The following is an 18,847-nucleotide window of genomic DNA, read 5'->3' on the forward strand; positions in this document are numbered from 1 at the left end:
ATGCGATTTAATATTGTAATAATAAAACTCTTGATAGTAAGCATCGATCAAATTTGTCACTATATATTCATATCTATATACATCTATATTCCACTCAATGAGAGATCACACTCATTGTTTGACGAGATTTTATTCATTATGCGCATATCAGCTGTGATTGGTTGCAGCATTTCTCGTATCTAAGAGCACGTACATGCGCACTTATGGCACTCATATGCTAAACATGCATACTCGGTGATAAAAATTTCCAAATTTCTAAATTTTCAAATTCCTAATTTCTTAAATCTATAAATTCTCAAATAATCAAACTTCTAAGTTCTCAAATTCCGAAATTTTTACATCTCAAGTGTTCAGATCGTGAATGATCTCTGTGCTTCTTCTTGCTATTCGCATATTTTGTCCACCGTGTATATTGTCCACTGGACAACAGCAAATGATTCAGAACGTACTGAAGTTAGCCGCGTTGCGCGAATTGAGTACGATCTCCCGTCGCACGAAATAATACCTATACATAATTTCTTTTCATTATGTTCGTTATCCACAAAGGTGGCGCTACCTCCGCTGTTACTAAGCTACCGCAATTTTATTCGAATTACTCTGACAGAAACCATTTTCCCATAAGAATCATTAACTTTATCATTTACAAACAGATTCATAAGTTAAACTTCGGTAAAAATAAACGATTCAGTGGTATTTTTATCTTAAAAAATTACAATTTTTACTGTTACGGAGCCCTAGTGGTACTCCATCGAACTGTTGTCTAGCAAAAATCAAATCCTTTACCGGAAGTCAAACTTATATCAGTAAGAGAAAATTTATATTTCACACTTTTCCTGTCGTCGAAAGAGGATCACATACAACATACATTAATATTTGAATAAAAAATACATTTATTGTCAGTTAAAAAGTGACAACGGTATATAAAAATAGTAATCTCTTATTCGGTATTAATAGATGCTCGTTTGACTAGAGTATACAACAGAGCCAGCGCTCTGGGCCTGCGCAAAGGAGTTCTCAAATCTGGCCGTCACCTGTATTGAAAAGGTAAGCGACTCTGCTGTCATTAATCTCAACATCTTAATATAAATATCGCGAGCACGTGTCATGAAAATACGACGTATTAACAACGCGACACGTTGTCAGCAGCTTCGTAGATTGTCACGCGAAATTACTCACGTGTTTTGCATAAATATGTTCCGAGATGTCAGCGTCTTCGGCTCCGGGGTCAGAATCTGCCAGGCTGCTGTATCATTGCCGATACATTTAGTTTTCGTTACAGCTTTTTCGTTCGTTGTTCCCTTGATTCATCCTTATCCCACGTTATTATGATCATCGAAATATCAATGGTTTATGTCAAGTGTAGCGCGAAACTTTCACCAGATCGTTGGTGCCGCGTACCTTCATGGATTTTTCATTGTCGGCACTCGTCGTCGCATTGACAGAACATCGAATAACGCACAGAAAAGGTGTTCGTTTATTATCGTATACGAATGTATCGGTCGTTACGTGTTATTCATTTTTCGGATCGACAATGATTCCCGCGTTTTACCTGCGCGGTGCTCCACTTGGCAAGTAGACTTGTTTGTTTGTGCGTGCCGTATCATCTGTCATGGCGTGCCCGCTTGTGGCGGGTATCGTATCGTTGACTTTTCGCATTGTTGTTCTATCAAAACGCATGTCAGTTAACGTTGTCACATGGGCTGTTCGAGAGAAAATGTTTGAATAATTTCCAAGAGATTAATCGAAATGGATATCATAATCGATCGGTGTTTAATGTGGACATACTGTGCATTTATCGGGACGGGGTTGGTTAGAGTAGTGGGAAGGGAAGGAATCAACGATGGCGACCGTTGTATCATGCCACGCGCCATGTCGATCTCTTGCTTGCGCACGTCCTTCGTTCGGTGCACCACGTTTGTTGGTAGATTTCTTTTTTTGTCTTTGTGAAAATGGCACACGACCTGTCGTGAGTGATCTTCGGTTGAGACTCATGTTCAAGAAGGGAGTCCCATGATTACGATCGAATCTTACATATCCACTAAAAATTGATGGGTCTTGTATCCAATCGAATAAAAAAAATTTTCGATTTTTTTAACGATATCATAATACTAATGGAAAATATAGAGCTACTGATAATACGTATTGTATTTTAAAATTCTCAGGATAAATGTACATTATCAGTGCAATATTGTCAATATTCTAGTATTGTCAATAAATTTCAATTACAAATGTCCAAATTCACAAGTTTCTAAACTCCCAAACTTTGATGTTACCAATTTTTCCAATCCCAGATTATCGAATTTTCAAATTTTTAAATCTCCAGATTCAAAATTCCTGAACTTTCAAATCGCAAAATTTTCAAATTAATAATCAATATATTATATGTTATTAATAAAAATATTGAGAATTCTAAAATATTGACCATGCATACTGACAGTCCGAAGCCTCCATTGAACTGATATACTTTTTCACGATGACATCTTTTTATTTCACATATAAATTTTTGACGGTACAATTTTTCTCATACAAAGTATAAAATTTTTCATATGAATAATAACGTAACAATAAAATATAGACAATTTGGAATATTGAAGTGAACATAAACAATTTTCTTGGTACATGTATTATTTTGATACATTTATTACGCGACATATTTTATGTCAATTAGAATTCGATTTTTAATAAACCATTTTGAAATGCACGTATTGACATTCATTTTTCGTAAGTGTGATCAATTATATACTCAATTGTAGACATTTTCATACGTCTAAGTTTACGTGTCCGAATGGTAAAGAAATATGTCTGGACATTTTTATTGTGACCAAAATACCGGAACCTGTTTTATCATAATGTAGGTCATCTCGATCAGATACTTGCGACATCGTTAAGGATCGCCTTAACAAAATTGAAGTCCCCCAGACTCAAGTATTTTTATTATTAGGTGCAATCCTGCTCATTGTTTACTTAGTGGGTGTAGAATGCAATGCCATCTTTATGATAATTTGTACAGAAACGTATATAATCTCGTCGTGACATGCATTTACATGGAGGGATGGGATGGTACCTTCTATTTTTAAAACCGTGGAGCCACTGTAAAAGTGAGAACGAAAGTTGAACTACTAAGTTAGCGTGTCAGGGACACTTTGTTTGGACGTGTATTTTTTTTGTTATATTCACTCCTTTAAGGGTATTTAACATAAGTTAACACAAATCCTGTTTTATTTTAATTATTGAACAAATAATGACAATTTCTAATTATTATAAAACCAATTTAACGTCACACATATATTCACTGCGTTTGCTGTACATGTCATTTATAATTTGGGATATTTTTTACAGAAATTCAGTGCTTAATATCGGCAGTTTTATAGAAATTTTTTGGTTGTTAACTATGTCATGCAAACAGAGGAAATAGAAGTATAATAATTACAATATGTTTTTATCAATTGGTGTTAATTAAATTGTGTATCAATATTGATATTTAATTTACAAACATACGCAAAGTGTGTAAGTACCATTTAACATGCGTGCAGTGGGGGTCAGAGATCTGAGTCGTATCGGGATGAAGAGGCAACCGATCAACAAACCACGTGGCAACATCGCTATACCCTCCTCTTTTTCCCCCCTTCCTGTTGTCTGATGTCCCCTTACATCGTCCCCCACTATAATCATCGACTGCAACGAGGCGAAAGCACATTTACATTTTTTTGCGTATAGTACGTTGCAACATTCTTACTTTGTGGTTTGAACTACCGATGGCGCCACTCCCAGAATGAGTAAAAAATATGTCGTGCATTGAGTCTAAGAAAGACGTTAGCATTGAGGACTGTAGATTATACGTCGCGGGGGTTTTCTTATACTCGCACTTCGCACAAATTAATTTTATTTATAGGCATATATATTTTTTAACTTTCTTGCAATTATTAAGTGGAGCCCTTCTCCGTAATTTTTAATTTACCGGTAAGATTTGATTTTCGTAAAAAGTTGATATACCGAAACGCAGCTTCTTAATTGATTATAAGTACATATAGGATTTATTTTTATTTTTACGTTATAGATGTTATTTGAACAGTGATATTATGGGCTCGCGTTAAACACTAAGCAGACTACTGTTTTTTTCGAAATTCTTTTGAGCAGGTAATACAACATTGTTGTAATAACAATTATCGAAAATGTTCGTATTACGCTACTGAGTAAAATTATCCTTGAGAAAGACAAGGACGAATGGGTAGTATACAGAGCAAATTCGGCATATCGAAGGAAAACTGGTTTGCCTCCACTCGTTGCATTTACTACTTTGTCGGTTTTACATGCACCAAGTGCATATGAAACGGCGAAATTGCTGGAATAAAATCCTTATCTATATAACAAAAATTTTCATTGAATCTTTTGTACGTGTAAGTCACTGATTTTGAAATTTCATTGAAACAAACAAATATTGGCAATAATTGATTATTCTTTTGATATTCATATGAATAATTGATTATTATTTAGATATATCAACGATTTGTAAATTTTGCCCGCTAATTTTTATCGTTAAATCAATATACATAAACGTGCCCAAATAAGTAAATATAGTTCATTACATGTAAAACGTAAAAAAATGAATAAAAAATACTCATATTTTGAGTTATTTTATCCTTTATCGTATTAGGAGCGCATTGCACTTTGTTGTGGTTTCACGCTCCCTATTTTTAGACTTATGTTTTGTCGACACGCCGTAGCTTTTTATTCCTCCGTCTACTTCTTCCAGATTGATATTAATCTCGCCTTTTTTATAACATAAAACTTATCATTTAATTAAGGTATTCAATTATTGATAAATTTTTAAGTTGCAGAGTCGGTATAAACGATCGATTGCTATTAAATCGATCATACTTTTATTGTTAGAAAGTTTGTTTACATATGATGCGTGCAATGATCCATAAATCATTAGCATTAGTGTTTATTCACATATATTGAATTACGTACATCGTAATATCGTAAATATGTTTACACTTCAATAATTGTTTAATTTATTGGTAACGATAAATGCAGTACAAAAGAAATTGTATATAACTTTCTGGAAAGATATCCTTTCATATCGAATGCATTGTGGATCTTTCGATTTGTAACACTGATAAGTTGGTACCGATATTAAGCAACCGTATAGCATAAGTGACAGGTGATATTTGGTGATTCTATGTAGAAAGAAGTACTTGTAAAGTGTCGATTTCCTTTAGCACGTTGTTTTTCTTTACAGTTTTATCATGTAATATAAAGTGGGGATTCGTGAGATTATGGACGCCCCCTAGTAGCGTGCGTGCGTCACAGCGCGTAGCGTCTTGCACGTATACACTGTCAAGCCGAAATCGCGGTGTTAGTTACAGAACTGGCAACGAATCGATGTAAACAAGTAATAATAAAGATGGTGACGATCAGTGATTTTCTCGTCATGACAGATTATCGCGATTGAAACTTTTTACATGATTTTTACGATACACGTACGGACAGAACGGAGCTAATTTTGACTACTGTCACGATCAACGAAACATGCTGTTTTCAGTGAAGGTACAATTACATTCAGGACGCGTTAAAACATACGGTTGACGATTATTTTATTATTACTGTGCCTATATGAAATTCTTCTTTGTAGGTGCTTACTTACTATTGTAAACATAAACAAATAATAAATTCTGATAAAAAATATTGGAATCAATTTGGTTGGAATAAACTTTTATTGGTTTTTTGTGAATTTGTTAACGTGTGATATACTTTCTTTATGTAAGATTTTATAAAATTTTAATATGGTAGCACGTATTGATTTAAAAATGTTATTTAATCATTTTACTTTTACAGAAGCAGTCTCAAAATAACGTGCAAAATGTTTAGTTTTCATAAGCCAAAGGTGTATCGATCTAGCACTGGATGCTGCATCTGTAAAGCAAAATCCAGCAGGTTAGTAATTATAACAGATTCAAAATACTATTTTGTGAATTAACTATTTTATGATGTAATAATATATGATTATTTCTTGCATGCAGTTCGAGATTTACAGATAGTAAAAAATATGAGGATGATTTTATTGAATGCTTCCAACTTGAAGAAAGGAGAACAGGAGAAATTTGTAATGCATGTGTACTCCTTGTCAAAAGGTGGAAAAAATTACCAGCAGGAAGTAATCGCAATTGGAGACATGTAAGTACTCCACAGTAAATCAGTGCAATATTTGTTTATTTGCATTAGTCAGTTAAATATATAAATATCTTGTTTTATATTGTGTAGGTTGTTGATGCACGTGCAGGACCTGGTATCAAGTCATTGACAAAATTTAAATCAAAAAACAAAAAGAAAATAAAAGATTTACCAGAAAAATTTGAGAAGATTATGAAAAAGAAACACATGTATTTGAAAACTGATAGAGACAGAGAACAAAGTCCAGCAATGAGTGATGATTTGACAGGTTGGTTTTTAAAATTTTTATTTTTGAATAAAAAATTGTGAATGTATTACAAAAATTAATTATATTCTATTATTATCTTTCTTCTTATGTAGAGGACTATTTGAATGGAGATGGCAGTAAAGGTTCAAGTCGAGCTGGTAGTCCTGTAGGTAGTGATGATATTCCAGTAACTGAAAAACAGTTAGATATGCAGGATGAATCAGAATCAAAGGATGACTTAACTGTTAACGGTTTTATTGATTTAACATATTTTAAGAGGTTAGTGTCCTATTATTTTTCATAAAGTATTATAAAATCTAATGATTTATGAAGCAAACGCATTACTTTACTTTTGTGTTTTTTTAGGGAGATAATTTGTTGTGGAACAATATTTAAAGGCCCATATGGGGAAGTTATAGTGGATCCTTCATTAATAAAGCCTTGTATTGGTTGTATAGCGCGGCAACAACGCCAACAACAGACAAGTGCATTAAGTTGCAGTCCTGCACATAGTTCTGCATCAGCCAGTCCTGTTCACAGTTCTGCATCTGCTAGTCCTGCCCATAGTGTAGAGTCTGGTACAGAGACAACAGTCTCTAAACAAACAAGTAAGACGTTTAGTGATTCATCTTCAGATTCTGGCTATGATGAATCTTCGAACCAAGGAGTTGGCGAGAGTAAGATTACCAAAATCATTCAGAATACAAGTGCTATTGTAAAACCAGCAGTTAAGATACAACCACTAAAAAGTGTTCAATTAAAAGCTATACCAGTATCGGAAGCTGTCAGGTTAAAAGCAGACGTGCCAATTAAATTGGTACCTATAAAACAAATTGATCAACTGACTTGTAAGCCATTGTCCTTAGTTTCTTCTGCTAATGTTACTTTAGGCAGTAGTACTTCACACTCCATTGTTACCGTCCCAAGTAATCCACTCGTCGATTTTGCCATGCACGCTGCCTCCTCCAGGCAATCAGTCTCTAATTAATGTCAGTCTCTCATAGAATTTTAATTTATTTTTTTCTTACGTAGTTAGATGTATAATGCGATGCAAAATTGTGTGTTACGTATGCTACTATTACTGTTCCAGACAACAAAGGCTTTGGATAAGAGTGTTTAAGTTTTATCATATCGAGTACAGAGAGTTTATAATGTTATGAATGGTAAAAATGAAATCTTGTAATTAGAAGAGTAACTGTTATAAGGTGTAAGTAGAGAGATAGTGCTCTTGGGAAAGATTAAAAAAGATTCATGTCTTCAATCGTTGATTGTTGAAAGAAATATATATAATTGTATATGATATATTGTCTTTATAGACGTGAATCTTTGAAGCGTATTCCATGTCTGTTAGGTAATTTTAAAAAAAGATAAATGATAAAGAGCACAATGTTTCTACTGAGTAACCGTTTGTAGCATATATAGGATACTTATAAACTGCCATGAACATCATAATTATTAACTCTTCATAAATAATTCCAACATATGGAGAGTTTTTAATTATCTTTTAAGTATAATAATTAGCTGTGTACATCAAACTACTGTGATGACATTGTAATGTAACATGAGATATAAGATACTATTCAGTGAATGGCAGTTTATAGTACTTTCGTCCTAAACATTAGTTAATGTACTTTATGGTATAAAAAAATTTTCTTATCCACAGCTTTTAGTTTTCTGGACTATTTACTATTGCAATTGTATATGTGAATATTTGTACAGAAGTTCCAAGATGCCAATCACTTTTTTCAAACATTTGGGTCCAAAAATTAAAAGAAAAATTCAGTTAGGGTCATGATAGCTACATTGTACCAGATGCATTTGATATGATCTATGCAAAGGTCCATGACGTTAAAAATTAAGTAATTCAACTTAAGAGACGAATGTGTTCAGGTACTGTAAATCCTGACCCCATTAATAGCAATAATACGAAAAGTAACTTTATGATAAAATAAATGAAGTCTGTTGAATAGCATCATATCAGTATGATGATATATTTAGACAGTATTATTAGAGAGAGAAATTGAATGAGAATGTGGCAATCAGATTGGCAAACTGGACCAGCAAACTTTGTTATAATATTTCAGGGTGACTGCAGCATTAATGTAAAAACAAATCGATTAATAGCGGATTAATTGACATATGAAATAAGTGTAATGCTAAATAAGTGAAAACTGTTAGTTCCTAGTTTTCAGAGATGGGCACATGACAGAACAAAAAGCACACAAAAGTACCTGTTAAAAGCAGATTACTGTGATGATTGGATCATTCACTTCATTTTTTTTTTTTTTTTTCCCCCCTATTTTTTCGGTCCATACCTAATTCAGAACGCACAAAACATTATCCAAATTTAAATATATTACATATATACATATATTTTTTGCAACAAGCCCAGGAGTGACCGCAACTTTTTTAAGACCACATTTTATGAGATGCATTTCAAGTAATCATTTTAGAAAATAATATCATTTCTGCATGTACCAGTCAAATAATTTTAATGATAAAGCCAAAGAGGTATGAAAGATATGCATTTATTTTATATTAGGGCGAAACAATTTGATCAATGATACAAACTTTTTATGAAAATATAATGTTTAACTAAATTATAAAATTGAAATTAGAGATGATGAATGTGCAATACATTATATTCAATTTTATATAATATTGTGCATGATAGAAAGTTTTTAATCGAATTTAATATAAATAATAAACTGAATTTTAAGACTACTTTACTTCTGGGATATTGGCAATTCATGTAGTAAATTTTTTCTTTGCACATGTATTTGATTGAAATTTTGAAATGCCACATTCGCTGCCCATCTGGCTTAAGCTCATTGACAATCGTTAAGTAACAAGGAAACTATAACAGTTTTTCATATGGAATCAAACATCGAAATAACAATTTGTCTAAGGATAATGTTAACCACCTTGTCCTTCGACAAATTGCAGTTGTATATTTCTTTGGACTAGGAGACTTCATGATCTCTTTACTGTGAATATTAATAACTACGTTTTTGTTGTAACTCACACGTTATGATTTATATAATAATTAATATATGTCAAGGATAAAGGTTGGATCATAGGGTCATATATTTAGCACTTATAATGTAAGATTGATTTTTTTTTAAATGTCGAGAATTTTTCAGACTTGAAAGGCTCAAATTACAATTAAGATTTTCTAGAGTATACTCGTTCAGCGCATAGCTAATATAATTTTTTAAACGACCTTTATAACTTTCTATGATCCTTCCTCAGATAAAAAAAGAATATAAGAAATATTTGTTTAACTTATTTATTTTGTAAGTTTATTTACTTGCAATATATGCTATTCCTTTTCTACATAAATTTATATATATATTTTTATACAAATTAATCTTTGCTTTTTATGAAATAAACTTTTCTGTACCACTGCCAGAAAAGAAGGGCGCAGTTAGGATCAATCTTGATTCCAGGTCAATCTGCTGGCAATATTCAGTGAATTATTTATTTTCAGTTAGTTTATATATATATTTGTACATATATATATAAACTAACAAATGTGTGTGAATATTAATCTATTGAGTTCTTTATATTTTAAGAAAGAGGAAAATTATACACGGTGCCCACAAATTGATTAGGCACTATATATGTATTCAGATAAGCTTATATAAGGAAATTTTGTAACGAATACAAAAGTACTCTCATATTCAAAGAAACATGATTGCGTGATACGTAAGGAATACAAAACAATTTCGTGCGTTTTTAAACGAAGATAATGCATTGAAACTTTATTGATAAAAGAAGAATATATGATATATTGTACGTGCAGCTATCAAAAGTAATGTTACATAGGATATTTGTAAACGGCTGCGAAATAACATCAAATCATGTTGCATAAATGTGGTGACATTATGTTAGAATAAGGAGCGTATGTCGTTTCTAATAATATACATATACTAGACGTCCTTTAGAAAAATTCGGTTTAATAAAAACATTGAAATTCCCGTGCATATTGCTATCATGTAACTTGAATCTGATATTTTTTTGTAAGAAAAAGGGTACAATATAATCAAGATACATTTTTGATCTACTGAACCTTGAAGAGATACAAATTTTATAAAGTACAGTTTGTGAGATCTATTGAAATATCGAAAATGATTCAGACACACGGAGAATGATGTACTTAAAAAAGAACATTCGTCAGTCTTCCAAAATTTCTGTTATAACAAAGGATGTTAATTATATTTCAACTCTTATGCGGTGTTCAAAATTCTGGTTACTCAATGGAAACTATTGCAAATGGTTAAATGTTCAATATTACTAATTTTTAATATTAGTTTGAAAACAAATAGTATCCAAGGAAGTTTTGTTTTCCTGAAAATATACAAAAATTGTTAAAATATAGGAATGGGATCACATAAGAGTTTTTTCAAACATACGCTCTGATGTCTTTATAAGATTTAAACACTGGAAGTTGACTATCTTTTTTCTATTTCAGTGAATCTTGCAAACTACATGTACGATTATTTTAAGCGAACGAAAGCATCACACGAGATTTCATCGATAGAAGCTGTAAAAAGGAAAGTTTTCATAAAAAGGAAGACAAAAATCAAAGCACGGTGGAGAATCGACACACCATCGAGGATTTTTTATGTAACAAAGTTTTAATACTTGTATATAGATATATATACGCATATTTACATGAAAAATCTACGACATACAATACATCGTTTAAATACGTCAAAAGTGTTGAAAAGATTCAGAGGAACCTGGTGCACAGAAAATCGAAGATTGACGAAATGGATGAAGTTTTTTGGCAAAAAATTGCGTGACTGGCGAATCGTGTCGATGGTCGACTAGCATTTCTCACTTTCGTCATCATTTCACGAAATGTCCCTTGAAAACGAACATTTTTGACTGATTGACAAGGTACGCCTCAAATATGGCTCTCAACGATTTTAATGACAGCAGGTTGATAAATCTGTATTTGTAATTCAGCGAATTTTATAAAAGTTTGAAATTGAAAAAAGCTTGAGAATTTAGAAATTTCTGAAATTCCTTATTTTTAAATTTCTAAATTACATTACCAAATTTCTAGATTTTTTTGGAAATTTGAAAATTGGGAAATCTAAGAATTTGATATTTGTATATTTGTACATTTCTAAATTTTGAAATGATCAAGTTTCTAAATTTTCAAATTACATAATTGAAGTCGATGAGTGTCATATTTGAAGTATTCCTTGTGTGATAGAGTGAGCGAGAGAGAGCATTAAGAAAAGAAAATGGTGCAAGTATTTTACTACAGTGACCTGGCAGATTCCGATATTAAATATTTTGCGATGAAGAAACGTACGAAAAGAGAGTATTCTCTGTTTTTTTTAATAACCGAGATCTTTTGTCAACGATGCTCCTAGCTAATATATTTGACAGAGAGAATTCAAACGATTCTTCGAAGAACGATATTTTGTTTGTTTTTTCCTTAACGATGATTCTGTAACATTTTAAAACTATCATAACTCATCGTTGCATTTATCTATTGTATACTGGTGCGATAATTCAGTCTCAGAAATAGTTTTGTTCCTTATTTTCATCCCTCGTTCATTGTTCGTTTTACGATACTTGTGTCACGTCAGATTCGTTTGAATTCGTATGAAATCAGAGAAGAAACGGTAGGATTTTAAAACGATATGGCCCGGAGAGTAATATATGTGAAATATAATGTTATGAGAAAAGTAAACTTAACACTTTACCTACTATTTGTAAATCAAATATGCATTTGAATAAAGTTTTATAATTTAACCGTGACCATTGGCGTAATTAGGATCTTTTTCTGAAGGGCCAGCCTTATGTCTCGCGTTATATCACCGCACGTAACACCACCCAGGCACTCACCTAGTTATGCCAAAGGCAATGGTTAAAAATTGAAGAAATCCACACACGTGGTAATTGTAATGTACATAAATTTTACAATTCCAAATTACAAAAGTTGTATTAATTGTAAGGTAAGGTGTTAATTTTGTATGAACAAATTGCGATAGTAGCAGACAGTAAAGAAAGGGAAAGAAACATTTTTTGCATCAATTAATTAAAGATATAAACGATTGTGAGACTGATTGATGTATTTAGTGGATAACTTTTGTTTACATACAACTATTAGAGATAGGCGAGGATATATTGTATCATTCGTGCATATACTAATGAAATTCTAACTTGATAATGATAAGGAACGATGACTGCCGCAACAAATATATCTCGTTATCGCAATGATTATATATATATATATAAATATCGTATAAAATATTTGTATATACATATTGTATGTTAAATTTAGACTTAATACACGGCAATTCCAATCATACGTACAATGATCATGGAAACATTGTTCTACAGCTCGTTTCGAACGGGGTGCAGTTGATGGATCGATTCTATGATGCGAAAGGAACAGATATACCACTTTTTTCGCTATGTACAACTTTGTAATAAAACAGTTTACTCATAAGCAATCTATCAGTCACGATGAAATTCGAACGATTAACGCGAGATTATTAACCCTTTCGTTACTGAAAGATGACCATAGACATCCATTATGGATAGGATGACTATAGTCACTTTTGTACGAAAATATAATACAGAAAGAAAATAATGGAATAGAATATGTCAGAATAAAGTAGAATAAAAGTAGAATAGAATTTGTACTGAAATAAGTCACGTAACTACGTGGTAAGTCGACAGTTTTAGTATTGAGCGAAAAGGTTCACACGTTGACTGCCACGGACGGGGTCCACCCTTCCTTGAACACGGATTTATGGGAAATAGGAAAGTTCTAGTAACGTACCAATTAACTTAAGGTAATGGAAAGTTCAAATTCTAAAATTGTATCCTTAACACCTTATTCATAGTTTAAGAATTATACTATATAATTATTAATACAAATTGGAAAAATATGTACCATTAAGGTTTTCTTAAATTTTACATATTTTAGAGTTATTATCATCATGAAGTTTTTCATCATAACTTTTTCTTTGTTAATAATGGCTAATATAAAATTGTCAACTCAGATGACTCCATGCTTTGTTTAAAAAAATGTAATTAAATTTTTATACTTAAAAAAGAAATAGTCATATCTGAATCAGTAATCTTCCAGTTTGTAAGGTGTTAAAGATTTTTAGCTTGTACCATTATGGCAGCCAACGTGTTATCACATTTTCCTTTTTTTCTGTACAAACGTGAACGTACAGTGTTCCAAACAGATTGTTATACAATCTCAAAGTTGTAGATTTTCCATGCCAAAACAAATTGAAATCATTTTGCAATCCACAATATCAATACCGAATTAAAAAATCTCTTTTAACATGAAAAATTTATAATGTTTAGATGGTACAACTTTTCTGAAACACTCGTATGTTTCTCTCTCTTTTCATTCTTTTATGAGAAATTTTACAAAACTAAAAATCGACAAATCAACACCAATCGTGAATTAGATTTTGTACTATATATTGTAGAAAAGGAAGAAAAAAATATGTACATCTAATATATATATACACATATAAAAGAAGTCTGTGAGATACCAAATTTTGATAGATAACGTAAATCGTATATATAGACATATTTAAGGGGATGCGCGCAATGTTTTTTTAGAATTATATTTCTGAACTTTTATGTTTTTTGCTTTATACGGATTTACGTGAAACGAATCTACTATTATTATTATTAATTATTATTACGTCTTTGCTGTTCTGCTGTGATGATTAGTCAGTACGACGTACATATTTAAAACTGTCTTTAAGGAAGGCTTCATCGACTCGAGAACGTAGAGAAGCTGAAGAGAATTCGCTATTGCGGGGATTCTCAAAGTTAAAGTAGGATGTATTTAATTAGAGATCACCAGATTATTTAAAATATTGCGTCGAAGCATTTTGCATTTGTTCTTTGGACACGTTTTATTGTCGCTAATTTAAGACTAAATCGAGCAGCTTTTCTCCGAGTGGAAACTTTTTTTTATAAGTAGATAAGTGCGAAATTGAACGTTGTTCGAAAATTGTAAAAGTGCAATTAAAACACTGTGGTAAAAATTTCCTTAAGATCGGGACGATTGAACGAAAGTGCAAAATGCTTAACTCAAAATGTTAGATATAAATATTCAAAGCTTTTTTTGTAGAAATTCTTTGTATTCAAAACTTACTTAATCTTAATAAAGAAAATAAAATAAACCTGTACTTGAAAAGTAGTGACGAAATTTAAATAGACAAAAGTTGAAACGGTATCAGGTAGTTTGAGAAACCCTGCTCTACCGAATTAAGATTTAAATTTTTCCTTTGAATTATCGGTACAAACTGGACGGCAATATGGACCTTCATAATTAATTCGAGTAAGTGCAAAGCCAAACGCGATTTTATAATAAAATAAGAAACAATACACGCAATACACTGACTTAACAATGTCAAATGGCCAAACTTTTCACTGGATATATTTCTTTTCTTCATACAATGTAAGAGAACGCAATAAGATCTATACGTACCAATAGCAATATAAGAAGCACATGTTACTATTATTACTTTAGAAACACTTCGAATAGTAATGTTTTGTAATTGATACTATATACATTTATATATATATATACATAAGTACAATTGTACATAATCGTTCTTTTTTTACATTATATTGTATCTACGATATGATACATATATATATTTACACGTATTTTACAAAATAATGCTTGTGTACATTGCATACTGTATGAACATTTTTATCTATTATGCGGCAAATAAACCGCAGGAAGTATTATGTACTTATTCCAATTGTTAAAAATATTGATTAAAATATTGTATATAAAGTTGGTATAAATTCTCTTGAATCATTGCTTAGAATAAGATTCATGAATCTTGAAGATTCCTTACGACTTTGAACCGGTTAAATAATTTAACAATTTTTTTTTTTAAATATATATATACGTTTTATCCGGTTACAAAGCACAGGGAATGTAATGTATTGTATACAGTGGTTTATCTGACATTTATATATTAATACACGATGTCTATTTTAATACTCAGCTGATCTGCCAAAAGCACAAATTATTCATGGTTAAGGGTAAGTACCGTATGAAATATGCTGTCAACTACCATTCCAAAATAGACACATTTGTTTTATAATTTGTAAAAAATTAATACTGTAAATTAATCAGTATTTCTTTATTAAAAAACACATTGAATTCTCTCAAACTCAACATTTTTAAATCCTTAGAAATTAAAAAATTTCGTTTAAACTACATTAGCAATTAAAACGTTTAATACAGAAAAATTGGTCATGGGAAATTTGACACTTTCAATCTTCGCGTGCTTTCCATTTGTCTATAAATGTCACGTGTTAACGGCGTGAAAATAGTCGTCATATTTTTATTCTGCGCAACGAGGTATACGAGTTTACCCGCGGCGCTTCTTTCATCAGTTTTCTATCTTTTTACGTATTTATTTTATTGCGTTTGCTATTTATTTATTAATAATAACAATATTTTAAAATATTTACATTTCTGCAGAAGAATATAGGTCATTAACAGTGTAATCGAATACATGATACAGAATTTTATTAAGAATATTAAAATCTCGTTTTCAAAACACGGTATATAAGTAAGATGATAAAGTAAATTATTTATACAAAAAAGATAAGGAAAAAAGGTAAGGTAAAACCAATATTTGCAATACGTGAAAATTTAAATTTTTATTGCTATCTTTTGGCGGCGCTGGATATGTTAAAAAGGTCTTCTTTGTGAAGTCGATTGGTAGTGTCGTTCGTGATGTGACAAGTGTAATTTTTTTACTCTAGTATTATTCAGTAAGAGTAATGAACTAGATATTTGTTATTTTTATTTATAGACAAGGTTTTACAATGATTAAACTCATTCGACCACGATTGATAACGTTCGATGTTACCGGTACATTGCTCATGACAAGGTTAGAAGAACCTTACATGCAAATTGGCTCGCAGCACGGCCTGTCAGTTGATGCACATAAATTGGCGCGAAGTTTCAAACATAGCTTTCATAAACTTAGTACAGAACATCCTATTTATGGGAAACACACGGGTATAGGATGGGAAAATTGGTGGCGAAAGATAGTTCATAATGTTTTTAGGGATCAACACAATTATGTTTCGGATGCAACTTTAGATAAGGTAATATATGTATTATATTTTTGTAATAATAATTGCATTTTAAATTTGGTTTAAAAAGTAGTTAGTTTTAATTAATTTTTTAAATGTTCAATTCTTTTGTTTCGAACGAGAATGTTTAATATATTTAATATCTATTATTAGGGTATTGCATTCACGATCTTTGCATTTTCATTTATTTATTAGAATTCAATTATTAGCAATTTTCAAAGAAATGAAGATTTTCTCTATAACACTTTTATTAGTTATATGAAATAAAATTTATAAATGAAATGTAATTATATGAAAAGTAAAACGATAAAAAAAGAGTAAGGATTTTCGAATTAATTTAGTTCATCAAACTCATACCTACTATCGATGACCCTATTTATCATTATGACCCATAGGTTGCTAACAGTTTGATAAAATGTTACGGTACAAGTATGTGTTGGCACAAGTATCCGGGCACGATTGAATTACTGGAGTATCTTCGCAAAAAGGATGTGATCTTAGGGGTAATATCGAATTTCGACGAGAGACTGGAAGCGATACTCGAAGACACGAGAATACGTTTATATTTTTCCTTCGTTTTAACCTCCTATGATTTCGGTATGGAGAAACCGGACACCTCGATATTCGATGAAGCGCTTAGATTAACAAAACAACGACATAGTGTGGATATAGCTCCCCAGGAGGCGATACATATTGGCGACTCTGTCAATAACGACTACAATGGCGCGAAAAATGCAAACTGGAATGCGCTTCTTATTAGACACGATAACGATACTACGAACGATAAAGAAGTCCCTGCGGAAAATATATTTAGAAATCTTGATGATCTGAAACTTTACTTCTCCATGCTTCTTGATGCCGATAAAAAGCGTATATAATTTACTACGACGAATTAAGACATAGTAATTAAACAATAATTACCTCAATTAATTTTACGAAAACATAAGCTTATTGATAGCGAAATTTTATTACAATGACAAATCGTACAAATTTTTATTCGTATAATTTTATTTGGTACTGTGAAATTAAGCAATGAATATGTTTGTAAAAATTTAGACTGTCAAATCAATTGTTATTGTACATATAAAATTAAAATTAATTTAAATTCATAACATATTGCTTATATGTTAATCATACTTTTATTGAATTTATGTTTGTTTAAATTACACTGACTGAATGCGTATAATTATGATTATTTGTAACAGATATAAATATTTTTAATTTATATATACAATTATCAGTGATAATAATTGATTTTGTCAACTGTTGATTTTAATTCAAGCAAAAGATATGTTTATGAACAACTGTATATGTTAGTATATGTAGTAATATTAGCATAATAATTGATAGTAAAATAATATTAAGAAAAATATATTTTTAAATGTGATGTATACTCATATTTTTACATAAGTACAACTTTTGTCTCCTTATAAATTTTCATTTTTCATTTCCAATAAAATTATGATAGTAATAGTTAAACTTAATGAAAGAAGCGTAAATGCGTGGGTGAACTTATGGTATCTCTTCCCATTTCCTGGTAAAAAGATAACTGTCCCAGTGTTAACCACGTGACAAATTATGAATTAAAAATACACCAAAATTGTCTGGAAAAAGAATTTTTCTTCATATTGATCATATAAGCAATTTAATATTCAGTATAATAGAACATTATAATAAGCAGAAACATTTCATTTGGGGCACTATAGCGTTCGTAACAGTAGAAAAAAGATGTCACAGTTTTCCGAGTAATCTTCTCACTTCCGTTTCAACGAGATACGAAATGTTATTCATAAGTGCTAATGGAAGTGGTCCATAATTCCCAAAACAGAATTTCTCGTTTTATACATTACTTATATGCAAACATCCATAATTTATACTTTATATTTTAAAATGATTATTACTTTCTATTAATTAGGAAATTTTTAATTCACAATTTTTAAGCTTAGAATTTTACAAATTTTCAATTTAAAAAATGTCATTTTTGGCGCGAACCGCTGAAAGGAGTTCCGTTTACATGATCTTTCCCACAATTTTCTTTAATCCTACAGCCTCATCCTGTGGGTAGTAAAAGAAATATTAGTAAGTATACAAAGTAGCAAAACGTTTGCGTAATTTGAACGTTTGTAGATTAGAAATAAAATCATTTTCACAAATCTAGATCATGAATGGTTTCAGTATTACAAGAATCATGAATGTCGATAATTCGGTAATCTATTACGGATAATAATGCACGGTATGTAACCCCAACGATTCCATTTCTCTTAGCTTGTTCTTGGCCTGCACTTTCTACTACGA

General features: G+C 31.1%; 2 protein-coding genes and 2 long non-coding RNA genes across 8 annotated transcripts; 2 read left to right on the forward strand and 2 right to left on the reverse strand.

The window, feature by feature from the left end:
- Positions 1 to 872: 872 nt before the first annotated feature.
- Positions 873 to 2,150, reverse strand: LOC143264104 (uncharacterized). Its single transcript, XR_013037599.1, has 3 exons — positions 1,786 to 2,150; positions 1,177 to 1,700; positions 873 to 1,031 (listed from the first exon to the last, which is right to left on the reverse strand). It is a non-coding gene; the product is annotated as an uncharacterized LOC143264104 (long non-coding RNA).
- LOC100874964 (uncharacterized) lies at positions 955 to 14,613 on the forward strand. Of its 4 annotated transcripts, none has more exons than XM_012288313.2 (8): positions 961 to 1,044; positions 5,243 to 5,550; positions 5,636 to 5,763; positions 5,839 to 5,937; positions 6,024 to 6,177; positions 6,265 to 6,442; positions 6,535 to 6,700; positions 6,788 to 14,613. In XM_012288313.2, the coding sequence occupies exons 4-8, from the start codon at positions 5,864 to 5,866 to the stop codon at positions 7,407 to 7,409; spliced, it is 1,194 nt and encodes a 397-aa protein (XP_012143703.1). In that variant the 5' UTR covers positions 961 to 1,044; positions 5,243 to 5,550; positions 5,636 to 5,763; positions 5,839 to 5,863; the 3' UTR covers positions 7,410 to 14,613. The 4 variants fall into 4 exon arrangements, with proteins under 4 accessions (XP_012143705.1, XP_012143703.1, XP_076385768.1 ...); XM_012288311.2 differs by lacking the exon at positions 961 to 1,044 and adding an exon at positions 4,584 to 5,164; XM_076529653.1 differs by lacking the exon at positions 5,636 to 5,763.
- A 1,156-nt stretch (positions 14,614 to 15,769) lies between these two features.
- Positions 15,770 to 17,664, forward strand: LOC100882478 (rhythmically expressed gene 2 protein). Of its 2 annotated transcripts, XM_003704577.3 has the most exons (3): positions 15,770 to 16,068; positions 16,267 to 16,564; positions 16,948 to 17,664. In XM_003704577.3, exons 2-3 carry the CDS (start codon positions 16,280 to 16,282, stop codon positions 17,428 to 17,430), a joined length of 768 nt encoding a protein of 255 aa, XP_003704625.1. In that variant the 5' UTR covers positions 15,770 to 16,068; positions 16,267 to 16,279; the 3' UTR covers positions 17,431 to 17,664. The 2 variants fall into 2 exon arrangements, with proteins under 2 accessions (XP_003704625.1, XP_012143713.1); XM_012288323.2 differs by having other exon boundaries at positions 15,771 to 16,564.
- Positions 17,665 to 18,180: 516 nt separating this feature from the next.
- LOC105662831 (uncharacterized) lies at positions 18,181 to 18,835 on the reverse strand. The gene is made up of 2 exons (XR_013037601.1): positions 18,734 to 18,835; positions 18,181 to 18,607 (listed from the first exon to the last, which is right to left on the reverse strand). It is a non-coding gene; the product is annotated as an uncharacterized LOC105662831 (long non-coding RNA).
- Between the last annotated feature and the right edge of the window lie 12 nt (positions 18,836 to 18,847).

The sequence above is a fragment of the Megachile rotundata genome, chromosome 3, assembly GCF_050947335.1.
Source record: "Megachile rotundata isolate GNS110a chromosome 3, iyMegRotu1, whole genome shotgun sequence".
NCBI lineage: Eukaryota > Metazoa > Arthropoda > Insecta > Hymenoptera > Megachilidae > Megachile > Megachile rotundata.

Coding starts and splice junctions, on each gene's coding strand:
- LOC100874964 (XM_012288315.2), top strand. CDS start 5,864: ATGTTTAGTTTTCATAAGCCAAAGGTGTATCGATCTAGCACTGGATGC. Junction 6,443..6,534: donor AATGAGTGATGATTTGACAG/GTTGGTTTTTAA, acceptor CTTCTTATGTAG/AGGACTATTTGAATGGAGAT. Junction 6,701..6,787: donor GATTTAACATATTTTAAGAG/GTTAGTGTCCTA, acceptor GTGTTTTTTTAG/GGAGATAATTTGTTGTGGAA.
- LOC100882478 (XM_003704577.3), top strand. CDS start 16,280: ATGATTAAACTCATTCGACCACGATTGATAACGTTCGATGTTACCGGT. Junction 16,565..16,947: donor CGGATGCAACTTTAGATAAG/GTAATATATGTA, acceptor TATGACCCATAG/GTTGCTAACAGTTTGATAAA.